General features: G+C 38.6%; 1 protein-coding gene across 10 annotated transcripts in view; it reads right to left on the bottom strand.

The window, feature by feature from the left end:
- Positions 1-882: 882 nt before the first annotated feature.
- ATXN1 (ataxin 1) overlaps positions 883-24,107 on the bottom strand; it is a 292,957-nt gene continuing 269,732 nt past the window's right edge. For all 10 annotated transcript variants that reach the window (XM_069957984.1, XM_069957977.1, XM_069957981.1 and 7 more), the window contains 2 exons: positions 18,709-20,746; positions 883-12,422 (listed from right to left, as the gene is read on the bottom strand). In XM_069957984.1, the coding sequence (XP_069814085.1) occupies positions 11,898-12,422; positions 18,709-20,577 (2,394 nt within the window). In that variant the 5' untranslated portion in view covers positions 20,578-20,746 and the 3' untranslated portion in view covers positions 883-11,897. The remainder of the gene's footprint in view (positions 12,423-18,708; positions 20,747-24,107) is intronic.

Here is a 24,107-nt window from a genome sequence, read left to right as displayed (position 1 = left end):
GAACCTCGAGCATGCTCGAGTCCATCCGAACCCGAACTTTTGGCATTTGATTAGCGGTGGCTGCTGAACTTGGATAAAGCCCTAAGGCTATGTGGAAAACATGGATATAGTCATTGGCTGTATCCATGTTTTCCAGACAACCTTAGAGCTTTATCCAAGTTCAGCAGTCCCCGCTAATCAAATGCCGATCGTTTGGGTTTGGATGGACTCGAACCCGAACCTGGTTCGCTCATCTCTAATATCTATTCATAAAGGGTATGTATTTTTTTGTTTGTATAAGTAGTAGTAGTAATTTGAAATAAATAATTCTCCATAAAGGGGATTCTGCCAACCTATACTGTAAATGATAAGAAATTGGATGGCTACAGGCTGTGTAGATGTTTTCCAGCTTAAGTTAAAAATTTCCCAGGGCCATAGGATGGCAGTAGAAATAGAGAAAGAATTATACTCACCTCCCTGCTTTTCAGCACTGGTCCCAGTCACCATAAACTCATGTGAATGGATGCAGTATCCAGTGCTCTTCTACCAGAGACTCCAGATTGTCATCAGACCTACACCATGAGGGAGCTGAGTAGTGAGTATACTGTTTTAAGCTGGGTTCACACAACGTATATTTCAGTTAGTATTGTGGCCCTCATATTGCAACCAAAACCAGGAGTGGATTAAAAACACAGAAAGGCTCTGTTCACACAATGGTGAAATTGAGTGGATGGCCGCCATTTAATGGCAAATATTTGCTGTTATTTTAAAACAACGTCTGTTGTATTGAAATAAGTTAGTTATTTACTGTTATACAGTATGGCGGCCATCCACTCAATTTCAACATTGTGAGATCAGATCCTTTCTGTGTTTTTAATCCACTCCTGGTTTTGGTTGCAATATGAGGACCACAATACTGACTGAAATATACGTAGTGTGAATCCAGCCGTATTATTACTTTAACATCCACAGACCCTGGGAAATTTTTTCATTAAGCTGTAAAACCTCTCAAAGTTGTGCACTGGAAATACACTCACTTTAGCTCATTGACCAGTAAATATTTGTTGTGCAGCAATACTAGTTTCTTATTTTACAAATTTCCATCTGTTCTCCTTTCCTTTTAAATATGAGATTTGTCTTTAGTTTTTATTTTGGGAGTTTATACGGGCCTTTCATCTAATGAAATGGGTATTGCCTACCTATTACATACACCCTTTAAGCCCATTGCACTCACTGATCCTTGACTCCCTCTAAACCTACTGCACTTGCTGCTCAATTAGAATGTTAAGGACTCATGCATTCTACAGTATTATGGATCTCTACAACCTTCGAGTTCTACACAGCCACGATACAGTAACCACACAAGGCTAAGGGATCATACTGTATGCTGGTATGCCATTTTTTATTATTAGAATGTTAGAAGATGCCACTTTAAAGAGACATCATCTACATAACAAAGTGCCACAAACACAGACTAAAACAATGCCTATGGCACTGTAGCACGGAGCAGTAAGGCCTTTGTATGCCATGCTGCAGGATATGCATGCATCCAAGGTGGATACAATGAGGCTAACATACTTGAGCAGTATTTGTGCAAACAATCGGTAATTTAGCTTGCTTAAATGTGCTGTGACATAAGGCACAGTAGCATGCTATCTGGAAAATTAGCTTCAAAAACAAAGAAATCAGGGAGCAGGAGTTATAAGTGCAGCAGAGGTTGTAGGGGACATATATTCCACAACAGATTTTCTTTTTGTTTCATAGTACTACCTGACACATAAAACAATTTGTTGCATGTTATTTTCTAGAGTCTGAAGCTAGGCCATACCTACCCTTCTTTCTGCATATTACAGCCAGCCATTTAGATACCTAGTTTTAACAAATGTTTGGTTACAGAAATTGTGTTCCTCCATCACCAGGTAAAACTATCTGCAAAATATGGATTGTGCTACTCTTTAGGATGCCATGTTTTAAAGTGTTCAAATAAATCTGTATCTGATGTACTAATATGAAAAATAAAAAAAAATATTTTCCAGTGCCAGGAGGCTTACAGGCTTACTATCACTGCAAGCAATATCCATAAAACACTTCCAAAATGTGACAGACACACAACCAAGAAAAGACAATTGCAGCTTTGACCAGCCAAAATATAAAAAAAACATTCACAAAAATAACATGGGTGAAGTCTCCAATTAGTATTAATGGAAGACTTTAGTCTTTTCACGCAATGACAAGAAAACAATACAATTCAGAGATTATATCACAATAACTACTTCTTGTGGCAAGGTCACAAAGAACAAATAATCTTAATTGTGATTGTAGAAGAAACATCAGAAGCCTTCATTCTCTTTGTCCAGGCAGTGGGAGAACCTACTTAGACAATATCTAAGGGAGTAAGTGCCAGAAACCAAAAATGATATTCGCTGCTTAGACCTTAACCTTATGTAAACATCTTTCACAAATACAAATGGAAGGAAAAACTAATTTGTGTCTCCAATAACAGTTGTGACCTGTTTATATAAGGCCATTTTTTTTTTTTACAACAAAAGTGCTGCAGTGAGCTGCTTATGAAGAAGGAAGAAATTCTAGAGAGAACCTAGACATAACAATAATGGGATTATGTGTTTTACTAATGTGACTATAACATTATCAGACAAGGGATGGGCTAGTATAATAAATTCACAGGAACAGACAGAAACAGTTTATCTGTGGTGGCTTCAATGCCGGTATTGTGTTTCTAAACTCCATGCACCATACCTTAAAGATTACAGACTAAATTAATTTTTTTTTTCAAAGAGCCATATGCCCCTAACAAAATTTCAGGCTTCATCTCACTAAAGATGAGCGAATTTACAGTACTATCAAAGTGAAACGCTTTGCTAGGCTCAGCCATCGACTTGTCAGCCTACTGCCTTAGAACTCTGTGCTACTCCTCTCTGGGTGCCTGGAAAGTCAGATCCAGTCCTGGAAAACTAGAGGTAGTACTGTAAATTCGCTCATCCCTAATCTCAGCACTAGAAGACTGTAGGGTACAGATGGAAATTAGTGGATGATGTAGATATCCATGTATTGACATGTGACACTCTCCCATGCTTCACTGCTGTAGGCAAAATGTGTGTTTTTTTACTATTAGGATTTGAGGGAAGATACAATGTAATGTCAGAAGTACATTGAAACCACCTTGGATAAAGTGCTTCAGGTTCGCTGAGAAAAAAGGAAAAATTCAATGGGGTTCCTTAAGACAAGTGGCAGCAATAAGCAGCTGTTATAGGGCTCACCAGTAGTGCTACTCTTCCTCCCTAATATTACACTTACATACATCATCTTGGGAAAGACAAAAAGCATAGGGGATATTTATGAAAACATGTGCAAAGGTACCCAATGTTCCAAAGGGTCTGGAATCTGTAGGTCCAGTATGAATTATTTCTATAATGAGGACTTGTCTGGATTTGTCTATTTGCATGTGATGTGAATTGTATACATATGAAACTTCACATTAGGGATTACTGACTAACCTGTCTATTATTCTAATATTAATATTTAGATTCAGGTGGTAAATCCTGATGATGACCTATACAATGTATAAACAATATTCAATTCTACTGACCCTACAATTATGCAATTAATTGAGTAATAGTTTCTCCTAGATTCCAGTTTTGGTCGATTTCTTCATTTTAGCAAAGGATGAATTCAAGCTCTTAAATTCTTTAGGTCCAACAGTCATAATTAAGTATAGTTGTCTTTGACAAGCCATCAAAAAGTAGAAATTGTCTCTGGCTGAAGCCATGTACACCTGATCATCTAAACTTAACAGATTTCTATATACAATAAGAAAAAATAGCAAAGTTTTTACCTTTCTACTTTTGTATACAAACGTGAATATCCGTGTGTGCGCGCATAGGTATAAACACACGTTTATACACAGACGGACACACACAAACACACACTCACACACATACACGCATATATATATATATTTATATTTATTTACTTTACAAAGTATGAAACCCATCATTGTTTCAATAGAATCCATGTCTTTTCAAACACTGAATAACTCATTCCAACATTCATTTTTTTGTGCAATTTCATTTAAGCTTGTCATGTACTCCTAAATATGAGTGCTTCTAAAATTAAAAAAAAAAAAAAAAAAAGGTATACGCTTCTCAGATTAGGTTTACATAAAACAAAAAGAAACAACCTATATATTCCCACAACATACAGTATAGTGCTACGAAAAAAGTTTCTATCAGTAAGGTAACACATCTGAAGCGAGGTCATCTGCGTAAAAATTAAAAAAGAAAAAAGTTTACTCCGGAGTAGAGGTGTGCAAGGTGTTTGGATTTGTTTGTCATTTGGTTTAACACAACACTGCAAAGTTCAGTAATACCCTAGGACTTGACACAAATGTGCAACATATTACTGTGCCGCCATTTTTCTCTTGTAATTGATAAGGAGGCCAAAATAAAAACCATGTGAATAAAAATGTTTTACATTTTCATTCTTTATGTCATATTACCACAGATAAAATGCCCCAGGGGCACAAACTGGAGTGTTATCTTGTTGCTAAGCCACAAGATAAGTAAAAGTGCTTTTTAAGAAAAAAAAATCTTTTTTATCTTTTGGCCACCTTGAAGGTTTGAATTAGGTTTGAAAGTTTAAATTCTTCTTTTAAAGAAATGTCAAGTTTCATCAGTTTGGTTTCCTAATAGTTGCTCAAAGATCTGGCAGCATGTAATATATAGTAACATACCTTATCTGTATATATATATATATATATATATATATATATATATATATATATATATAATCTCGCCTTCTTCATGTAACTTTATTGTGTTGTCCCAGGCTGAAGGTAAAAACAGAACAAACATTTATATATTGAACATCCCTACTCCAGAGTAGTGAAAGTGCTGCTTCTGGTCACATGTGTACCAAACATACACCAGCCCCATCCCTGAGTAAGAGGTGTGAAAGTTGTCTAAAAGTTAGCTGATAGGAAATAGTAATGATGTCACTTTCTGTGAAACGGTGATATTATAGACAGACATGATAAGATTAAATGTCTCCAGGTTGGTGTGAATGGTAAATACAGACAAAGGGGGTTGGGGGATCACATATACAATGGACACATAATCCAATGAATTTAAAAGACATAAGGCAAAAAATAAAAATAAAAACATTGTCAATAAATCATCCCTACCTAATGTGACCCACATGAAACGGTAAAGTTACCCAGTAAAAATCTGCAAGCAACAGTCATTTTTCATTTACAAATCTTTATTGAGGTTCTTTTTCTTTATTGACTCCCTGACTAATTTGTTGGTGATTGTGTTTCATTGTAAACTCAATGTCTGGCACTAAAACTAGAATTTAAAGGTAAAATAACAAAAATTAAAATGACTGCTGTCAAATTGCAAGGAGGACAATGGAAAACTGTGAAAGCCTGGTATGCTAAAAGCTAAATGTCATTTGAATAGATGTAAGTATGCCTACTATTTTGTTACACCTCTTAATCCACCCAGCTCAAGAAACAAAGACAAGAATACGAGTACCGTGAAGTTCTACGCAAAGATCCAGACTATGCCATAAAAAAATAAAACACACAAAAAAAGTAGCCATTATGGTTTCACAATCACTAGTTGCATCTGTATTAATAAGCAAATGCGTTAAGAATGAATATAATTATAAGATAATATCTAAGGAGATATACATTAAAAAGGATTGCTTATCCCACGGTTCTGATAAATTCCACAACTGACCAATAACAGAGAAACACGTCAACACCGTAACATGCAAAGTAAAAGCAGCAGTCCATCGTCACCCTTCCTTCGGGTCAACCCGCTAAGTGGCCAGCACATAACATTTGGTTGCGAATATTTGAAAAACACTAATTAAGCACTGAAACCCCCAAACAAATACAGTATGCAAGAAGCTGAGACGCCCAAACGGGACACTGGAAAGAGTATAGACAGCGATTGCAACAACTACAGAGATTTTATAAGTCATTGTTTAACGGAATTATCTTTCGACTCACCCGAGCATGCAAGAAAAGAAGTATTTTTGCCTACATCAGTAACAATTCAATGGACTGCTGCTTTAAAGTTGCTTGTATAGTTTATAGCATTCTTAAAAAAATATCTATTACTAATTGGTGAGGCCCCATAATGTTTGGTGCCAATGTTCCTTTTGGGTTTGCTGAATGTAAGGGGTAGAAAAATAACACTTCACCTGTATGTATACTTTGAAATGTAAAAAATATATATGATGTCTATATACACATAGATCTATATCTTTTTTTTTATCTCTATTTTTTTTCTCACTATACATACAGCTATATATACCTGACCCTGGAATTACATTTAGTAACGAATGGCAGAGCCATGAGTTAAAGATATTAAAAATCTATAAGAAGTGAAAAAACAAGTACGTGAATTACTCATATTACATTCATTTTTTCACGTGGCCATGTATGTGAATGATCTCTATAAAGAACAGTGATGTCACGCAGCTTCTTGGACATTCTATAGACAAGACTGGTGCCCATGAATACACTGGGAACCATCAACAAGTGTTCCTATGTCACAAACACGGAACCTACAACTAGAATTCTAAACCATGATCATATAAATTCCTATACCAGGATACAAAATTCTGAATTCATAATAGAAATGTGATGCCATCATGTATAGAGACTCTATATTGCATCTGAGGATGAGATAATAGAGACGTTGCATAGCAACCAAGTTATTTTTGCCTTGTCTCCATGCAGCTGCTATCATTTTTCCCCCCGCTGCTGACACACTGAGGTGAGATACACTCTGATTTCTATAGAGTGCATGTATGTGTATGTGAGTGTGTATGCGGATATAGAGATCTATATTCACATGCATAAACACAAGCATATACATGTATGTACATGCAGCTGAGTGCTACACTGGGACATGGATACGGTGATACCTGTTTATAGGATGTAGCTGGGATGGCCCTCAACAACTCACTCAATATTAATTCATTCATCTACTGCTATTTAAAAAAATAAATCTGTTATTTGTCTAGCCACCATGTATTTTATGAAGGTATACTGTAAGTCAGATAACAGTCACAGGCATAGACTAAAACAAGGAGGCTCTCTCAGCTTAAAAAAGACCGCCTCGCATTCTCACATGAGTACGCAATGATTCCCCCGCTATTTACTATGCTGTATAGCTTGCATCTTGTTTGTTGGCTTTCACGGAGACCATCCATTTACCTCTTTATTGTCACGAGCTATCATGGTGGGGCCTCGGAAGCCTAAATGGGCCAGTCCAGAGAGTCATGACTCCAGACGTTCCCTGTATACTGTGCAAATGACTAGTAGGCTCATGTGCAGTCACAGTGAAACAAAGGACCAGCACTTTACAAGATTTACCATAGAAACTGATGGCTTATCACTGGGATATGTCATTACTTCCTGATCAGTGGCGATCTGACTCCCAGGACCTCTATCAATCTCCAGAATAATCCGGGTTCACACTGCACTAGGCATTGTCCAGCTGAGTCCATTTAACTAGCATAGGTCCTGGTGCATGCGTTAAATGGATCCATAAATCCCCATTTACCCCACAGAAGCCAAAAGGGTGTCATTTTGGCTTCCAGGGTGTCTGTGTTGAGGGTGTCTGTGCATTTTATTTAGCTGGATCCTGGGAAATAAAGTATACCACATAGTATGGATTTTTTGTTTAACATAGGACACTCTGTATGATTTATGACTGATGCAATGTGAACCCGGCCCAACCCCTTTGCAGTTGTTCTGTGTACAGGGACTTTCTTGGCCTCCTGCTGCTTAGAGAGCTCTAGCACAGCCCCATTCACTACATGTGCATCGTCTTGTCTCTAAACTAGTTCACTGAGATTAAAATCTGCACTGACTCTCCCCCTGTCATTACATCTTAAGGTGTCCATGAAGGATCCTCCAGAGTGATGGTTTGCAGCAGCAACAGCTGCAATAACACGGCATTTGCTTTCAGGTGCTCCAGTGAGTTTGTTTTTAGGAACATCTGAAGTATGTTGCCTTTGCCTGTGGTATAGTGGTAATTGTGACTCCATACACATTCTCATCCCTCATACCAAATTAAACAGAAGAAAAAAGTGCCCTGAGGAGAATAAGTACATCAACATTCTGTCCACAACCAGAGCGGACAGATGTATGGTGTGAGACATGGGGGGGAGATTCATGATTGAAGTGGGTTCAGGTAGATGCAGCACTCAACAGCCAGTCTAAGAAATCAGGGTATCAGGTTTTTGAGGTTCAGTTGAATACCCTATGAGTGTAAGTGAAAGAGAATAAGAGGTTGAAGCTATAAAGAGTTACAGTATAATATACTGGTTCAATGCTACAGGATATGCCAGTCTTTATTTTACATCACCTATCTTTTATTGCTTCCTGGATCGGCTGAAGTATTAGTAGATATACAGTTATTATGATCAGTATCTTCAATGTACTTTAAGGAGATAGTTATTGCGCAAAATATTTATTTAAATTCAATAATGCTATTTCAGATTTTTTTATTTTCTGCTTTTTTTTTGTTAATGTAATGACTACACATATGTAGTATTTATATATAGATATAGCCAAGAGATAAATGCATACATGCATATAATTACAGCATAGGATTAGTTTTAGGCTACTTGGCTGAATAGATTAGGAAATTATTCAATTACCAATTCTCCAATGTTATTTTGTTGACAGAATAATCAGTTTTAACAGCAGCAGAACTGCTCGGGGACATAATACATCCTGGTTATCGGGATGATTTATGGGAAGTTTGGCGTTTGTATCTGATTTTCAGACTATATAGAATGCTGATAAATATACCAAGATAGATAAATCTACCAAGATAGATAGATAGATAGATAGATAGATGGATAGAGCAGGATTTAGTCTGCCGTTAGATATACCAGGATACTGAAATTAATTAAGATTTTTAACCACCTAATTCTGTTAATAACGCTATTTTAGGGAATTGCTTTTTGGTCAATACTCTAATATCTTCCATAAAGAAGTTTAAAACTAAGCCTATGCTAAAATAACAGCTGTACGCTAGTAAGTGGATTTCAGCCCATGTGCTCTGTTCATACCTAGTGAAATGTCTGGACATTCCTTTATTTTTTCAATAAAGGAACCTATTCTATTCCCTCTGTAGCCTGTCCCTGCCGCACTAATAAATGATAAGAGAGCTGTACCTGAGAGCTTGCCGGTTATTAGAATAGGTGCTGTGTCAAATGAGTCAAACAGAGCATTGAAATTCTGTTAGATGGAGGCACTGCAGACAAGTTGTGGTCTTGATGATGACAGAAAAACAGACTATGTCCATTCATAAAACAATTGGCAAATTAAAAAATTCTATATGAAATAAAATTCTATGGGATACGCTGGAACACCCTGCAGAAACTTTTCTGCTATTCAAAGCAAGTACGTATATGGATACCCAGTTCTCTAAAAAGAGATCTTGTCTCTTGAAGCTACATTTAAACTAGAAGATGACACCGGAGTTATGGTAAAGAAAAAAGAAAAAAAAAAATAACAAATCAATTTTACTAACTTTGGAAATTAGGGACATGAAAGCCAGTATGTGCAAGACTCAAGTAAAATATCACAATATACACAACATCTAGAACATCTAATTCTAAAGGATAAATATGATACTGAAAAAGGAAACCCAACAGTGATTCCGTAATAGGGGAAAATGTCACGCTTTTTCAGAAATCCTCAACAAAAACAATGAAGGGGAAAACACAAGCTCAATCTTCATCCACAAGAGCAAGTTACCATACTAGTTACAGGGCTAACAACTCAAAATAAAAAAAGGTGTATATAATACATATGGTACACATTACTTTTTGGACTAAGTGGGAAATACAAATATATTTTCTCTGTGCAATATAGGGTTTATGCCAAAAATGTTTTGTTAACATAACAATGGGCAAATATGCATATCTACACATAAACGTCTTGTACTCGTGACTATAGGTGCTTATTGTAGAGGTTAATCAGAAGGTGAAGACACACACACATACACAGATAGACACACATCCATCCATCCACACATTCTACTACACTGTGATTTCTCAGAATTCCTTCTCAGACTGTTCAGTGTGACAGAAAGATTACGACTGAAAGAAACACTACCCTAACACATTAGGCAGGTTAATAGTAAGTATTTGCTACATGTATCCATGTTCTTTCAGCTGATCATTCCTGTCTCTACAACATTATTACATTTAATTTGCAGGAATTTCATTCAAATGCGAAACTTAAGATGTGCAAACTGCAAGATTTTTTTGTGGTTTTCTCTTTTTTTTTGTTTAAAGTCCATCTTTTTTTTTAAAACACTGGACAATTATTTTTAAGTTTCTATCTAGCTTAATATTTCCCTATCGATTCTCTTTAATCATGTCAGCTCACGTATGACTTTAACCCCTTCTTCTCTAAAAGTGCCTTCTGTAAAGTAGTCCTTTGGGACAATAAACGGTCACATCCTAGGTCAAGAATTACATTCATCCCTTTGAAACCACATTAAAACTTTCAACGTCTTGCTCTATGAAGTTCTATATATTTTCATGTAGGTTTCAGTGTTGAAAAAAAAAATATTTAAAAGAAAAATAAACATATTTTAAAATACACAGATTAAAAGTGAGATACAGTACTTAGCAAACATTAGACCAAGATGCTCGGCAATAAAGTGTGAACAGCATTTTAAGTGCTAATAGACAAACTCTAATAACTCCTCCAGTTCTTGTTCCTTAATGTGTCACACTGAAAAAAAAGTGGCACCAGTTGTAACTAAGGAAGAAAAGTTAAACACAAAACAGTTGCACCCCCGATGCAAGTAATTGATGTTAGTGCTTTACAAAGGCAATGTGCTTAAACCCTGGGAAACACATGCCGGAATTACAGGACATTTCCTTGCTATATTATAACAGGAATCTACCAGAGAGGTGAACCATTTTGGCTTTTTGTGTCCTGTCATTTTTTTTTTGCCTCCTTTTACAAAGGCATGCAATGCTTTATCATCAGATAGATCATTGGAAGTTGTAATAGTAATAATAAAATAAAATAAAAGGACATAAATGACTGATTTTTTCACAGCACAAAAAAATAAGAAACTTTTTAGAGCTAAGAGGGACCCTGACCCCCCAACATTATCTTGTGCAGTTAGGCTTCCTCAGGATGAATTCATGGTACTGTGGAACAGGTGCCATTTACTATGGTGATGTGCAATTATACTTGTCATATATTCGGTCACTGGAAATTATTTCAGATTTTCTGTCTATAGGGTTCAGATTGTGAAAAAAACACCACACCAACATAAGACATGGCACTAGGTTGAAAGCTATTATGAGACCAAATAAAGAAAAGGTAAACATAGATGATCATCCCCATCATTCATGTATATGAAATGGTATCTTTTTCATTATCAACACAACAATGACGTTAAACTGGGATTGTATTTGTCAGTGACCTACAACAGAAACAAACATGAAGCTATACCCTCCCGACAAGGGCCAGCCCAAATATCTTTTCCTCATTTCCCTTGTAATCCTTTCTGAAAGAAAAAAGCTAAGGTTGTTTAAACTTTGAAGTTGCCCCCCTGCAACTACATTACAGAAGCCATGTTTATACAATCCTGTCCATCAAGACTGCAGAGAGCATATCCCCCCCCCCCCCCGATTCTAGGTACTGCACGAGTGAATACTTGTGGAAAGAACTTATGCACCAACAGTCTCCTGAAAGATACCAGTTGCAACTATAACAATGTTATAACATAAACCTAAAATAAGATGATAATGTGTAAATACTGGGTTATTTATTCTACAGTACAGTAATCTGAATAAAAAAAAGACAAGGGAAAGCCTATTTTTTCTTGTCTAAACATGTTTCACTTGCCTACATTAGATCGACCTTCGATGCAAATCTTAACCTCCTGAGGAATAAAAGAAGGCTTGGGAAGAGTCAGTGGTGGTTCATCTTCAGACTTCTCTAGTTTTCTTGATTCGGGGGCAGACCACCTCCTCTTCCTTGTCATCATGGGTTTGCCAGGTTCAATTTTGGCTTCAAAGGTCGCAGCATTCAATCCAGCAGGACACCTTAGTTCACCATTCTCAGAGGACACCTGTGCACTTCCCTGATTAATCCCGTTCTCCTGTTCTGCATATCTATGTCTATTTCCTGACAGACTGTCATTCTTTGGGTGCTTCAGCAAGATGCTAGCTGAATCCATGGGTTGCCCCTTTTTTATGGAGCCATTTTTCAGATTCTTGAGAGTAAGCGATATGCAGACATCTCCGACTGACAACTTGGAGCATGGTAAATCAAACAGCTGGCTTGTTCTCTCAGGACTACATGATGACCAGCCTTGACCAAATACAAAAAACGGATATTCGATCAAGACCTCTACGCTGACCTGCAGAGATACAAGAAAGGAAAACACACAATAAAAATCTACAGTATTTGACAACTACCAACTGCAAATCTTTTAAATGAATAAGTTACTATATCTACATATAGGGGGCTAAATAAAAATGTGTGAAATCTGCTTTATGAAAACAATATTTCACCTTCTCGCCTTTTCACAATTTGCTGATAAGTCTGTTACACACAATGAAAAATCAGGAATCTTTTTATAGAAAACTAATTTATTCACTGTAGTAAAACAAGGGGAACAGGTTGGACAGAAATTTTGGCACACACTGTGTTAAAAAGTGCCACTCCTGCACATGTGCATTGTACAAATAATATGCATGTACTGTAAGCTTGATACCTCATAAAACTTAGGAGAAAGCCAACCTGACAAGTCTGCTGACTTGATGGCTTTGTCCAGGGCATACAGAAATAAAAGTTGTCTTCACTTGTAAAATTAGGTCTGGTTTCATTATAAGCTCACACTTGCCTTATTGTGTAATCATGGAAACAACCGAGCAGCTGGAATTGAAAAGTGGTGCACAGTGGTGAATCTGTCAGCTGCAATTCACGTACTAAACTGCTGACACTGTTATATAGCTGTTAGGCCCTGTTCACACTACAGAATTGGCGCTGAGACTCCATGGAGAAACCCCCCGCACAGACCCAGCGCCAAATGCTGCCTTCAATCTCTTTTAACGGGAGGGCTTGCGCACCTCCGCTCTCTGATATTTCAATTCTTTGAGCAGAGAGGCGCACAAGCTCTCCCGTTCAAAGAGATTAAAGGCAGGATTCGGCACTGAGTCTTCGCAGGGGGTTTCTCGGCGCCGATTCCGTAGTGTGAACAGTGCCTTAGGTCAAAGAGACACATGGTTCCTTTCATATATCCAGCTGTGCTTTTTACTCTTTGGTGCACAGATGCTAGAATGCTCCTTGTTCCTTCCTCTCAGACCAATCCCTGCTTGCTTGATTGATAATCGGTTGGAAGCCCAGGCAGGGTCAGGTCTGGGAGGTGGTAAGGAGACATTTTCCTTCACTTCTCTGATACAGAGTTTGTTGCTTACTAAATGCTTGTAATGGGGATGTGCTTTCACTGAGTTCTTAAAGGTAACATGTCACAAGTTTTTTTAAAAATCTGTTTCTAGTTTCTGGTTTTATTTACTTTTTTTTTACATTATTATTGAGGCAGCCATTTTGCCTTAGCTTTCTGCACACCATTTAAAGAGACTCTGTGCCCAGGATCTGCCTTACTAAACGGCTTGTACCTTCAGATGCTGCTTTTAATCCAAGATCTGTGCTGGGGTTCGTTCGCCAAGTGATGCAGTCATTGTCCCCCCCAAAAAAACTTTTAAACTTGCAGCCCTGTGTCAAATTGGTGTGGCCTAGAGAGTCTGTGCCCTAGGACTGCACTGCCTCTCCGCTCCTTGTTTTTATGCCATCTATGCCATCTGTACTTTTTATATATACCTATCATCCGTTGCTAAGAGGTTAAAGGTATGCTTTACAGCTGCCATATGAACATAGAAAAAAATAGAATGGAGCTGACCCTACTGACCTGTATGGAAAAGTTATTTTTAGCAATGCTGTATGGCCTGTGCAGAGGTCATTGTATCAAGTGTCAGACTATTATTAGGCTTAGTGGTCAGAATGAAAACTGCAGGTAAAATGGAAAGTTGGATAAACACCAAAAATTATTAAAAATATATTTAACACAAAACATTTTCTGGTGACACTTTCCCTTTAACAACAAACTCTGTATTGTAGCAAGTCTGATGATATGTTGGCTGTTTCCAGTGACAGCCAGCCCTGAAGTCAAATAAAAAGCTGTAACTCATGATCAGTATAAAATTTAAATATGCAAAACAAGAGTCCGTGGAGCCTCTGTTGCTAGTCTCAAAACATGGGATAGCCAGATATCTCTAGCCTGTTGCCACAGGGTGCCTCCATGATGGGGAGAGCACCACACCACCCTGATATGTAGCCCCTTAAGTCCCACTCGGTTTCGAATATTGGAACATAAATAGGGAAACAACAGGGTGGACCCTTTTTGTCAACGTCTAACTCAAAGTGCGAGTATTGCGATCATGACAAGGGCTTGCCAAGGCAGGCATTCATCCACAGACAGCCGTTTTGGGGGAATTTGCCCCTCGTCAGTGTGGATCAGGATTCTCTTTTTTTCACTGATCTCTTTGAGTTCTGTATTTTGTCAGTATAAAATTAACAAAACACAACAATCAGTACTAATTCAATACTTGCAATTAAGTAAGAGTTTGACGGAAAACTAGTCACCCTGGTATTACCCTATTTGTGTCCCAGCACTTGCAACGAGTAGGATTTAAGGGGTTACGCATCCCGTGTCTTGAGACTTGCTCCATGGACCCGTTTCTTGCATATTCAGTGTAAAATTTGTAATACTGTATTTTGGTAACCTAAAACTTAATATTAATTCTTTGTTCCGTATGGAGTGATGGTGCCAGATAATATTTACTGAATATGCATATTTGGTTCTTTGCAAAATGTTGAGTTTTTATTTTCCTGTTCTAACAAGCCAATGTTTTGTGCAGTAAAAACTCTACCTTTGGAAAAAGAACATTAATTGTTCTGTCATCTGCAGAAAATGTGTCATACAAATCTAAGGGAGGTTAGCATTATACAATTGATCTACTAATAGAAGCTTTTAGGAACTTCTATAACTCTCATATTTAGTACACTTCTTTTTCCCAAACGCTTTGAGCTACAAAACCTAATGACTTTTTGTATCAAATGACTTTTTTGGTCATTGTCAGCTGATAAAAACAGTGTATGGGCTAAATTCATCTGATCCGATTTGGTGCAATCTCATTGTGGGTCTGCCAGTTTAGCCTGGCATCTTTCTGGCATGATTTTTCAAACAATGTCATTAGATGATGTCATAAGACTTTAATCGGACACATAGTAGTCGATCATTGTGTATGACCATCTTCATTCCAATACAGCACTAAAGATTACTTGCCATTTCAGGAGCATGTGACAAAACACATAGCTCAGCATCTTCAATAGTTATGCACTGCGCACAGGAAATCAGTGCATGTGCAGTAGAGGGGCCGAATGACAGGTATGGGTGCATGCTCCTCTGTATAGAAACATAGGTTCTACTTATTTGTACGGAGTTGAGTTACAGTTCTCTGCACAGTGTTTGGAGAAGAGTGTCACTGCACAGAGAGAAAGTTGATAGTGTTTTTATCCTTCTTTGCACTAGTGATCAGTAGAGATGATCAAACATCAGGAAACCTTAGGTTCGATCGAACTTGAACCTTCTCAAACCTTCAGCATTTGATTCCCGATGCCTTCCCGCTCCGTGGGAAAGGTGGAGACTGCTCGAGTATCGCCTGAAAAACAGGGATTCAGCTTATTACTTAGACTGTATCCCTGTTTTCCAGGCAGTACTCGGGCAGTCTCCACCTTCCCCACGGAACGTGAAGGCATCAGGAATCAAATGCTGAAGGTTCGAGTTTGATTTCCCGATGTTCGATCATCTCTAGTGATCAGTGGGGTCACCTAGCAGGGTCTAGAAATATAGCAACATTTGCTAAGACTGAAATACCACTTTAGTATTAAATATTGCTGTTCAAGGCTATGTTCATGTGATGTTTTTCCTTTCCATTTTTCTTAAAATGACGTGCGTTATTTTTATGCGTAAATTTTTGTACTATCATAGGGACTGAAGCACACGAAAACTAGGTCTGTGATGTCAGCAATCAGCGATATTTGTGAGTCATGAATTAAATACATGTGAATTAGGGATGGTCCGAACAGAGTTCGGTTCGGGTTCGTACGAACCCGAACCCTCGGTAATGATTCCCGCTGTCTGCCCGCTCCGTAGAGTGGGCGGATCCAGCGGGAGGACAGCCTGCAAAACTGGACAGCGGTAATCTGCTGCCGAGCGTTCACGTTCTTACGAACCCCAACCTCGGCAGGTTCGGACCATCCCTAATGTGAATTTTTCTAAATATATAGAGTACATTTTTTTGGCAAATGCAATATGATTGTATTTTGTCTCCTACCCATCTAACATTTTTTTTTTTTTTACATATAAATAATTTTCATGCTTGTTCATGTTTGTTCAGATCCACATTAGGTCCTGTTCACACTTCAAAGAGTATCCCGATTGCATGCAATTTTCATGCCATGTGCAAATAGGATTTACTGCACATATAAGACTGTGCTATAAGTGATGATGTGTGCCGTTTCCAATTCACACTGCACACTGTCATATGATAACATTAGGAGATCAGTGGCATGTTGATACATAACAAAAAACACAACCACAAAAGCGTTAACCTGATATAGTTTCTCATTAGCTGTAAAAGGTAGAAAATGAAAAAGGAAGATACATATTTCATATCTGATGGCATTTATCCCTAAAACACACCACAACATGCTAAAACAAATACAGCAACCAACAATACTAAGCCACTTATGATATTAGTCATTCATAGCTGGGCTTGCTCTTTAAAACTGTAGGTGGGGGAATTTAGATGGTTATTTGTACACGGTGTTATCATGCAGATTTCATGGTTTTAGTTTCAATAACTAGGAGCCTATGTAAAGTGGTTAAAGCAGCAGAACAGTCCCGGTATGCTCTTTAGATACTTTATAACCATTTTCACTGACCGGTACTGAGTTATGTTTTATAGCCTATTTACAGTAGCAGAAAAAATATACTACTATTGTATGTGATAACCACTATGGTATGTGATATATGGAATTCACTTAATAAACTCAAATACTGTACATAATATAAATTATAATGTCTTGCTTTGAGAGCAACTATTACACACAATTCACATAACATATACCCGTGTAACTGATTAATAAGAAGAGGTGACCACATCTGCCAGAAGATTGCGGAACTGTATCTCTAGTGCGGAAGGCACAAGTTATCATAAAGCAGCATGTGTCTGTGAAAGTAAATATAGAGGGCAGCAAAAACCCGATCTTGGGTTCTCCAGAAGGGGCATGGGAGTGAGGAGCATCTACAGAGCTCTAAAGGGGACCACCATGCGTGGAGTTGGATGTAAATGTAGTTCTAATGGCCAAGTAGGGACAAGACACTCTTAACAAGGGTGGGGTAGCTGGTGGGTGGGGGTGAAGTGAGAGAGTTTATTTTTTATTTTTTAATTTATTTTACATAATTCTTTCCCCTTTCTCCCTTTCCTTCTCCCTTGATGAAGGGTTCTAGGAATATAGTGAGAAGATTAGAAGAAAAGTTAAAGCGAATGTACCTGATGTAAACGCCGCCTGGTTCCTGTGCTTGACAACGTTCCCTTGCTGTGCAATGACCCGGCTCTATGCACTGGGGGTGAGCGCACCTCCCCCAATGTGACGATATCCCCATAATACTGTGACGTGGCTCCACTGATTCTAATGGAGGCACGTCTCAGAGGGGATATCGTCACAATAGAGGCGGTGGGATCTCCCCCCAGTGCATAGAGCCGGGCTAGTGCACAGCAAAAGAGTGTTGCCGAGTGCAACATTTAAAAAAAAAGGAACACACCACCGATCGCAGTGCCAATGCCAATTGACTCATGTAAAAAAAAAAAAGCGAAGAGATGTACCCAATGGTACATTTGCTTTAAACATTAAATCATGGGGTCCACTTGGTATCCTCACTTATCAACTGTTTTAAGTCACTATGACACTCTTACAAATGTGGCATCTTCTTTACCAAGCTCAGCTTCACTTTTTTAGCATCTAATAGTAGATGAGTCACATTCAAGTGAATGGGAATAAGCTGCAATACAAGGCACAGCCGAAAGTGTAAAGAAAAAAAATATAATATGGATTTATCTATATAGAATATTCTTTTTAATATACAGTAGTCCCTTTAGATTTAAAGAAGCAATAGGTCAACATTAAAAAAGGGAATAAAAATAAGCAATGCTTCGTTCACACAAATTTCCCGTAGTAATAATGTTTAAAATGATTCAAATGTTCGGTGATTTCTCAGGTTTTATTTGTCTAATATTATACTGTCTAGAAGGGGAATGTGACACATACAGTGTGACAAACATGCAAAGATTGGGAAAAATAGGAAATGTAAAACTTATAACTTTGCTGTAAGTTATGTTTGAAATGCGCCCAGAAATTACATATATAAAGTACAATAACTATATTTCATTAAAGAAAAGGGTACATTATTGTGCCATACATTGTTTAGAGTGTTTTTTAGGTGAGAAGAAGACTGCAGAGTGCATCACAATATATACATGATAAGACTTTAGCCCTCCAAAAATAATATGTACACTCACCTGGGCCCTGTGTTCTCCAACAGCAAATTGCACCACAGCAATCCCTGGACTATGGCTATTCTCAATCCTCTCAACTGTGCTGGAGTCTATTTTCAAATCGTTGCTAATATCAGCGCTCTGTATGAAGTCTTCAGTTTTCAAATCCTCTACCTTTTTTAGTTCACCATTGGCTAGCTGAATGATTGACCCTTTTGCAAAATAAGGGGGCAGTGTAGGTGCAGCTGCCATAGGAGAAGCAACAGACTGTACAACTGGGAGGTGGAACTGAGCCGGAACCAAAGCGGTCTGGTAGGCTGTTTGAGTTGCTAGTGATTCAGCACTGTAGTTATCGCTTTTAGGAATGGGCGTAGTGACAAATGTATGAGGCACTGCTGCAAATTGGGGAGATGAAGTGACAATAGCAGGTGCTACCCCCACTGCAGTTGAATCAATGTCCGGATTGCCAACTGGTATGAGCAAAGGCTGAGTCCCCGGAATCACCAAGTGCTGTGGCAAACTTCCAGGATAGCCAATGGTTTGCTGCTGACTGCTGAGATAGCCAATAACTGGCTGTTGTGTACCCGCATAAAAGGCTGCAGCAGGCAGCCCAACAGAAAGTTGCTCTGCTGCACTGTGAGTCGTCTGGATGACTGTGTGAGGAGATAAAGTGGCCACTGTTTTTACGCCTTCTGCGCATAAAGTCTGTTGTGGGGATAAAGCATAGGACCGGTGGGCTGGTTTTCCTAAGTGTAAGCTTCCCTTGTTATGAGCTATTGAGGGTGAGGTTTCTCTCTTAATGGTTTGTTGAACATCAATGTCTGTGGCAGCTGTGTTGCTGTTGGGCACTACCATGACAGAGGTCCGAACACCTGAGGGATCCCGAGCACCAAATTCAGTACTAGGGTGCACCACTACATGCCTTGTCTCATAATGTTGGGAAGCTGGTTTATTATTGCCTGCTTTCAATAGGTGTGCATCTGTGGAGGAAGGAACTACAAATCTCCTAACTTTCTCTATTTCACCATTTAATAATTCCTTGGCTTGTGACCTGAAACTTTCTTCTTTCTTTGTAGGGTCCCTAGCAATAAAATGAGCTCCTGAATCTGAGTACTGCACAACCACCTGGGGGGAAGTGCCTAAAGTAAGTGTATGTGGAATCACTGGGTGAGTATGCAAATGCACTGGGATAGATGGTGGTGATAGAGTTCTGACTCCACTCTGCGATGAACTGGAAATATGGACATATTGACTTGACTGGGTAGGTGGTGATCCTGCGGCAATCAATCCAGGAGTCCGATCTAGATGGGATTCAATTTTATGCCCCTGCTGGCTTAAGCTGCTTACGTTCGCCAACATAGTTGAATATGCTTCCATCTGGGTGCGTTGTGATGGAGTGGTGACTCCTGTTACTGTTGAGGACACAGCTGTGGAATTCGATGTAGGTGAAAGTAGCTGCGAATTGATGAATCCTGCATATGGTGGTCCACTATACTGCGGTCCAATAAACTGGAACGTTTGGGGCACATTAGTATATTGCACAGGAGATACAGATGCCCCTGATTGAGACTGCGCAGTTTGATAAATGGCAGGAAAAGTTGTTGCTGTTGGTACCGACCTTGGAGCACTGGGGGGAGAATAGTCTATACCAGTTGAATGTGTTTTATGTAAACCTACCCCCTGCTGTAAACCAGCTTCTACCGAAGTTCCTGCAGGCCCATGGTGACGTACACCATGGCTGCTTACTGTGGTGGAGAGCCATGATAAACTATCTGTACGGTGGTTTTCAATTGCCGGTCCGACTGTCTTTCCTTCAGACGATCGGCTGGTGGCGGGAATTTCACGTTTCTTTGGTGGCAGGCTTTCATTGCTCCTTTCTTGATTAGATTTCATGTTTTGAACTCTGCCACCCCCGCCAACCACCACTGCCTGCTCACTGTCTGACTGATGCTGATTTCAGTCTGGTGAAAGGAAAATCACATTTAATTCCTGAAGGAAACCCAAGAACTTCATGTGGAATCATCTCCCTGGGAGCTCAATGTTCCAAGGACTAATGTTGAATCTAGGAAAAAACACATGAAAATTATTTTACTGGGGTTAATCACAGACAGAAAAATCTTTAACATAGTAACAGAAAAAAGGTTTCTCTCTTGAATTAAATACAACTCCTTTTCTTTCTTTGGTATTCTGTATTATGAATTTAAAGTATTTTTGTAGCAAGGGTACTTCATATATGCACAAAACCAGAAGAGATGGCATTATAGAGATGTAGTGAACAGTCTAAGCTGTAAATCAAGTCCTGAGTTAAGACCTATTGCAGTTAGCTTTTGTAGTCTCTTTGCAATCTTCAATTTGCTTTTTTTTCTATCTCTCTGTTTCTGCTTCTGCTCTTAAAGGCCCTATTCCACGGAACGATTATCGTTCGTATTCGGCCGATATCGGCCGCTACAGATGATAATCGTCCCGTGGAATAGAGTGCAACAATCAGCCGACATCGTTCATGTCGGCTGATCATTGCAGTCGCTTGTTTTTCAACATGTTGAAAAACAAGCGACTGATATAGCAGCGATCTGCTGCCGTCGCTCCGTTGAATAGGAGCGTCGGCAGCAGATGTTGCTATATCCTATGGGCTGCCCGGACGATCTAGCGATCCCCCGGGCGGCCCCCTCGCAGCTCCCCGCCGCCCCTCCCGCACTCACCCGCTTGCTGCAGCCACGCTGAATAGCGGCGGCAGCGAGTGGGGAACGAGGAGCAAACGAGCGCTGAGAGCGCTCGTTTGCTCCTCTGACGACCAGTGGAATAGGGGCATTACTCACCATCCCTTCCATCTCACTACACACCCATAACCTCTCCATAGACTTGTATTATCAGCATGTTACCTGGTTTCTCAGTGAGCTACTAATTTGCATGCATTCTTCGTAAAAAAAAAAATTGTCTGATAAAGGCCTCAAACAAGCCTTTTTTTAGTTTTTAAAGAGTATGTAAAAAACATTGCATTCATGACTTTTTTGTTTGCCTATGGCAAAGTGTCTGTAAAAATGGCTTACCAAGGGCATGCTGCATCTTCATAAAAACACCACTGGCTCCAAACACATAAAAAAATGATTTTGTTGACTTTATGTTATTGTCACAGAAGTTTTAAACTAGAAAACGAAAAGCTGTGGAAAATCACCCCCCAACATGCATCAAACTGCGGTATGCAGTATTCATGATACAAGCAATGGGTCATTTCATAAGGGCTAAAGTAAGAGACCAGTGAGTAATTAACCAAACACATATAATGGATAGGTTATACTTGTGAGAAATATGAAGAAGATATACACTGGTGTACTGGTGGAATATGAATGCGAAAAAAATGATTTCATTTGCATGGTCATGTCCAAGAATCCTCTCTATTAGTATTATATCTACTTCTATAATGAAACTGTAAGGTGAAATGCTATGACATTACCATCACAGATAAGGAATATCAGTCTCATGATATTACTTATGACTCTGTTATACATTTTATAATACAACCAAAGAAACAGTCAATCCAGGCATACACATTTTACAGGTCTTATTTACTAAAATAACTTTAATGCTCATGCACATGAACAAATCTGCTAAGAATTTAAAGGCAATGGATCACTGATATAGGCCCCTCTCACCTCTTCAAGGTTGACTGCCAGTGCCTGACCTGATAAAATTAAGCTCCAATGTTTACTACTATATGAGGATCTGTATGGCAGTACTGACAGGGGCAGAGGTGTAACAAAGGTTAGAGGTGAAAGAAATAGTCATAAAACAAGAGACTGCATTGAGAGGAATAAAGCATATAGGAACTGTATGTTAACCTCTTGATCTCAATTAGGTATTTGTCTATCACCATCAAGGGTTAAAAATAAATCATTTTTACAAATTTATAGATTGATTGTACTTATATTAGCTATGGCCAAGGCAAGATTAGCATCATAGCTCCTGGATCTTTATTTCCAGGCCTTTACAGGTTCTTGAGTCTACAGGGGCTGCACAGATACATATGTCTGCAGGGGTGTGCACTTAGCCCCTGCCAATTTTGCCTGTATTTCATCTTTTGGGGCAGCTTTATATGAAAACAAGTGTGGGAGGCCCAAACCAAGCGTTTGCATCTGGGCCATTTAGCTACGTCTTGGGAGAAGGTGAGGAATGACGATTACCTATTGTGAATGGTGTCATCCTATGTTATCTATGTGTTTTCTACAATCTCGCCTGTGATGATAAATAGGATCACTGGACAGGAGTGACCACAAAATGTCAGAAAGTGACATAAAAAGTTAGAAGTAAAATAAAAAAAATGTTAAACATAAAAATGTGAATGAAACTATAGGTCATTTCTTGATGACACATTTGTTTTAAACATAAAAAGTATTGAGGGGTAAAAAAAAACAGATAACACCATGTAGTTAAAAGTGCTGACTTTTATTAGGATTGTGTAGGTGGGTGTTGAACAAGTGTGAAAACAACTGTGAGGGGAAGACTGTGCTGAACAAAGGATAACTGTTAAGGAACTTGTGATCCCTTTTTTTTTCTCTCTGTGCTGGGAACATCTGCCTTATAGCACAGAAAATTACAGTCATGCATATTTTGTTTTTAGCATATAAGTATCTAACCTACTGTAACACTGGCTCTGCCAGCTGTGGTAGGCAAAGATAGCCACATAGGAAAGAATGCAGCTAAAACTATCCATCTGTTAACATTGAGCTCTTTTTATTAATTGGAATCACAAATTTAGAGCTACAACTAGGATTGAGCCTTATTCACACAGTTTCTGTGTCACTTTATGAATGCCTTTTTATTACCCAATACTTTACTTAGCAGAGACAAGGCTATGCATCTTTCATTTTAATATATCAGATCACCAATAGTCTCATTATTATTAGTAAGATAGTCAGTAGTCTGCAGCTACATATGACATTCTTTGACCCACCTGGGCCATATGTGTATCTGTACCGACTATGGTGACTGAGTGATTTTAACCAATACTATCCACTTTTATACAAATCCAGTAAATGTTACGTTTTATAGAGGCTAAATACTGGGTGTGTTTTGGGTTTATGGCCCTTAGTTTTTTTTTTAGTGGTTGTATTCACCTAGTTTTGCTCACTTGGGCACATTTTTCTGTTTGAATTATGGTTGGTGGATACAGAGTCACTTTAAATCAACAGAGTTGTAATACCATTCACAGTTTGAGGACAGGTGTAGTGTTGTATTGGAAATAAAGCAAGTATGTTTTTCTAATCCCAGATAATCCATTTAGAGAGCACAATTCCTGGACATTTATACTGATGTTATTATATCCACTTGACAAGTAACACAGGAGAGTTTTCATAAATGTAATAGAAGAATTTTCATGAATGTAATGCTGTTTGTTGTATTTCACCACATCTTGTAGCCTTGTAGCC

The sequence above is a fragment of the Dendropsophus ebraccatus genome, chromosome 2 (genome assembly GCF_027789765.1).
Source record: "Dendropsophus ebraccatus isolate aDenEbr1 chromosome 2, aDenEbr1.pat, whole genome shotgun sequence".
Classification (NCBI taxonomy): Eukaryota; Metazoa; Chordata; class Amphibia; order Anura; family Hylidae; genus Dendropsophus; species Dendropsophus ebraccatus.
This window is presented reverse-complemented; position numbering and strand designations above follow the sequence as displayed.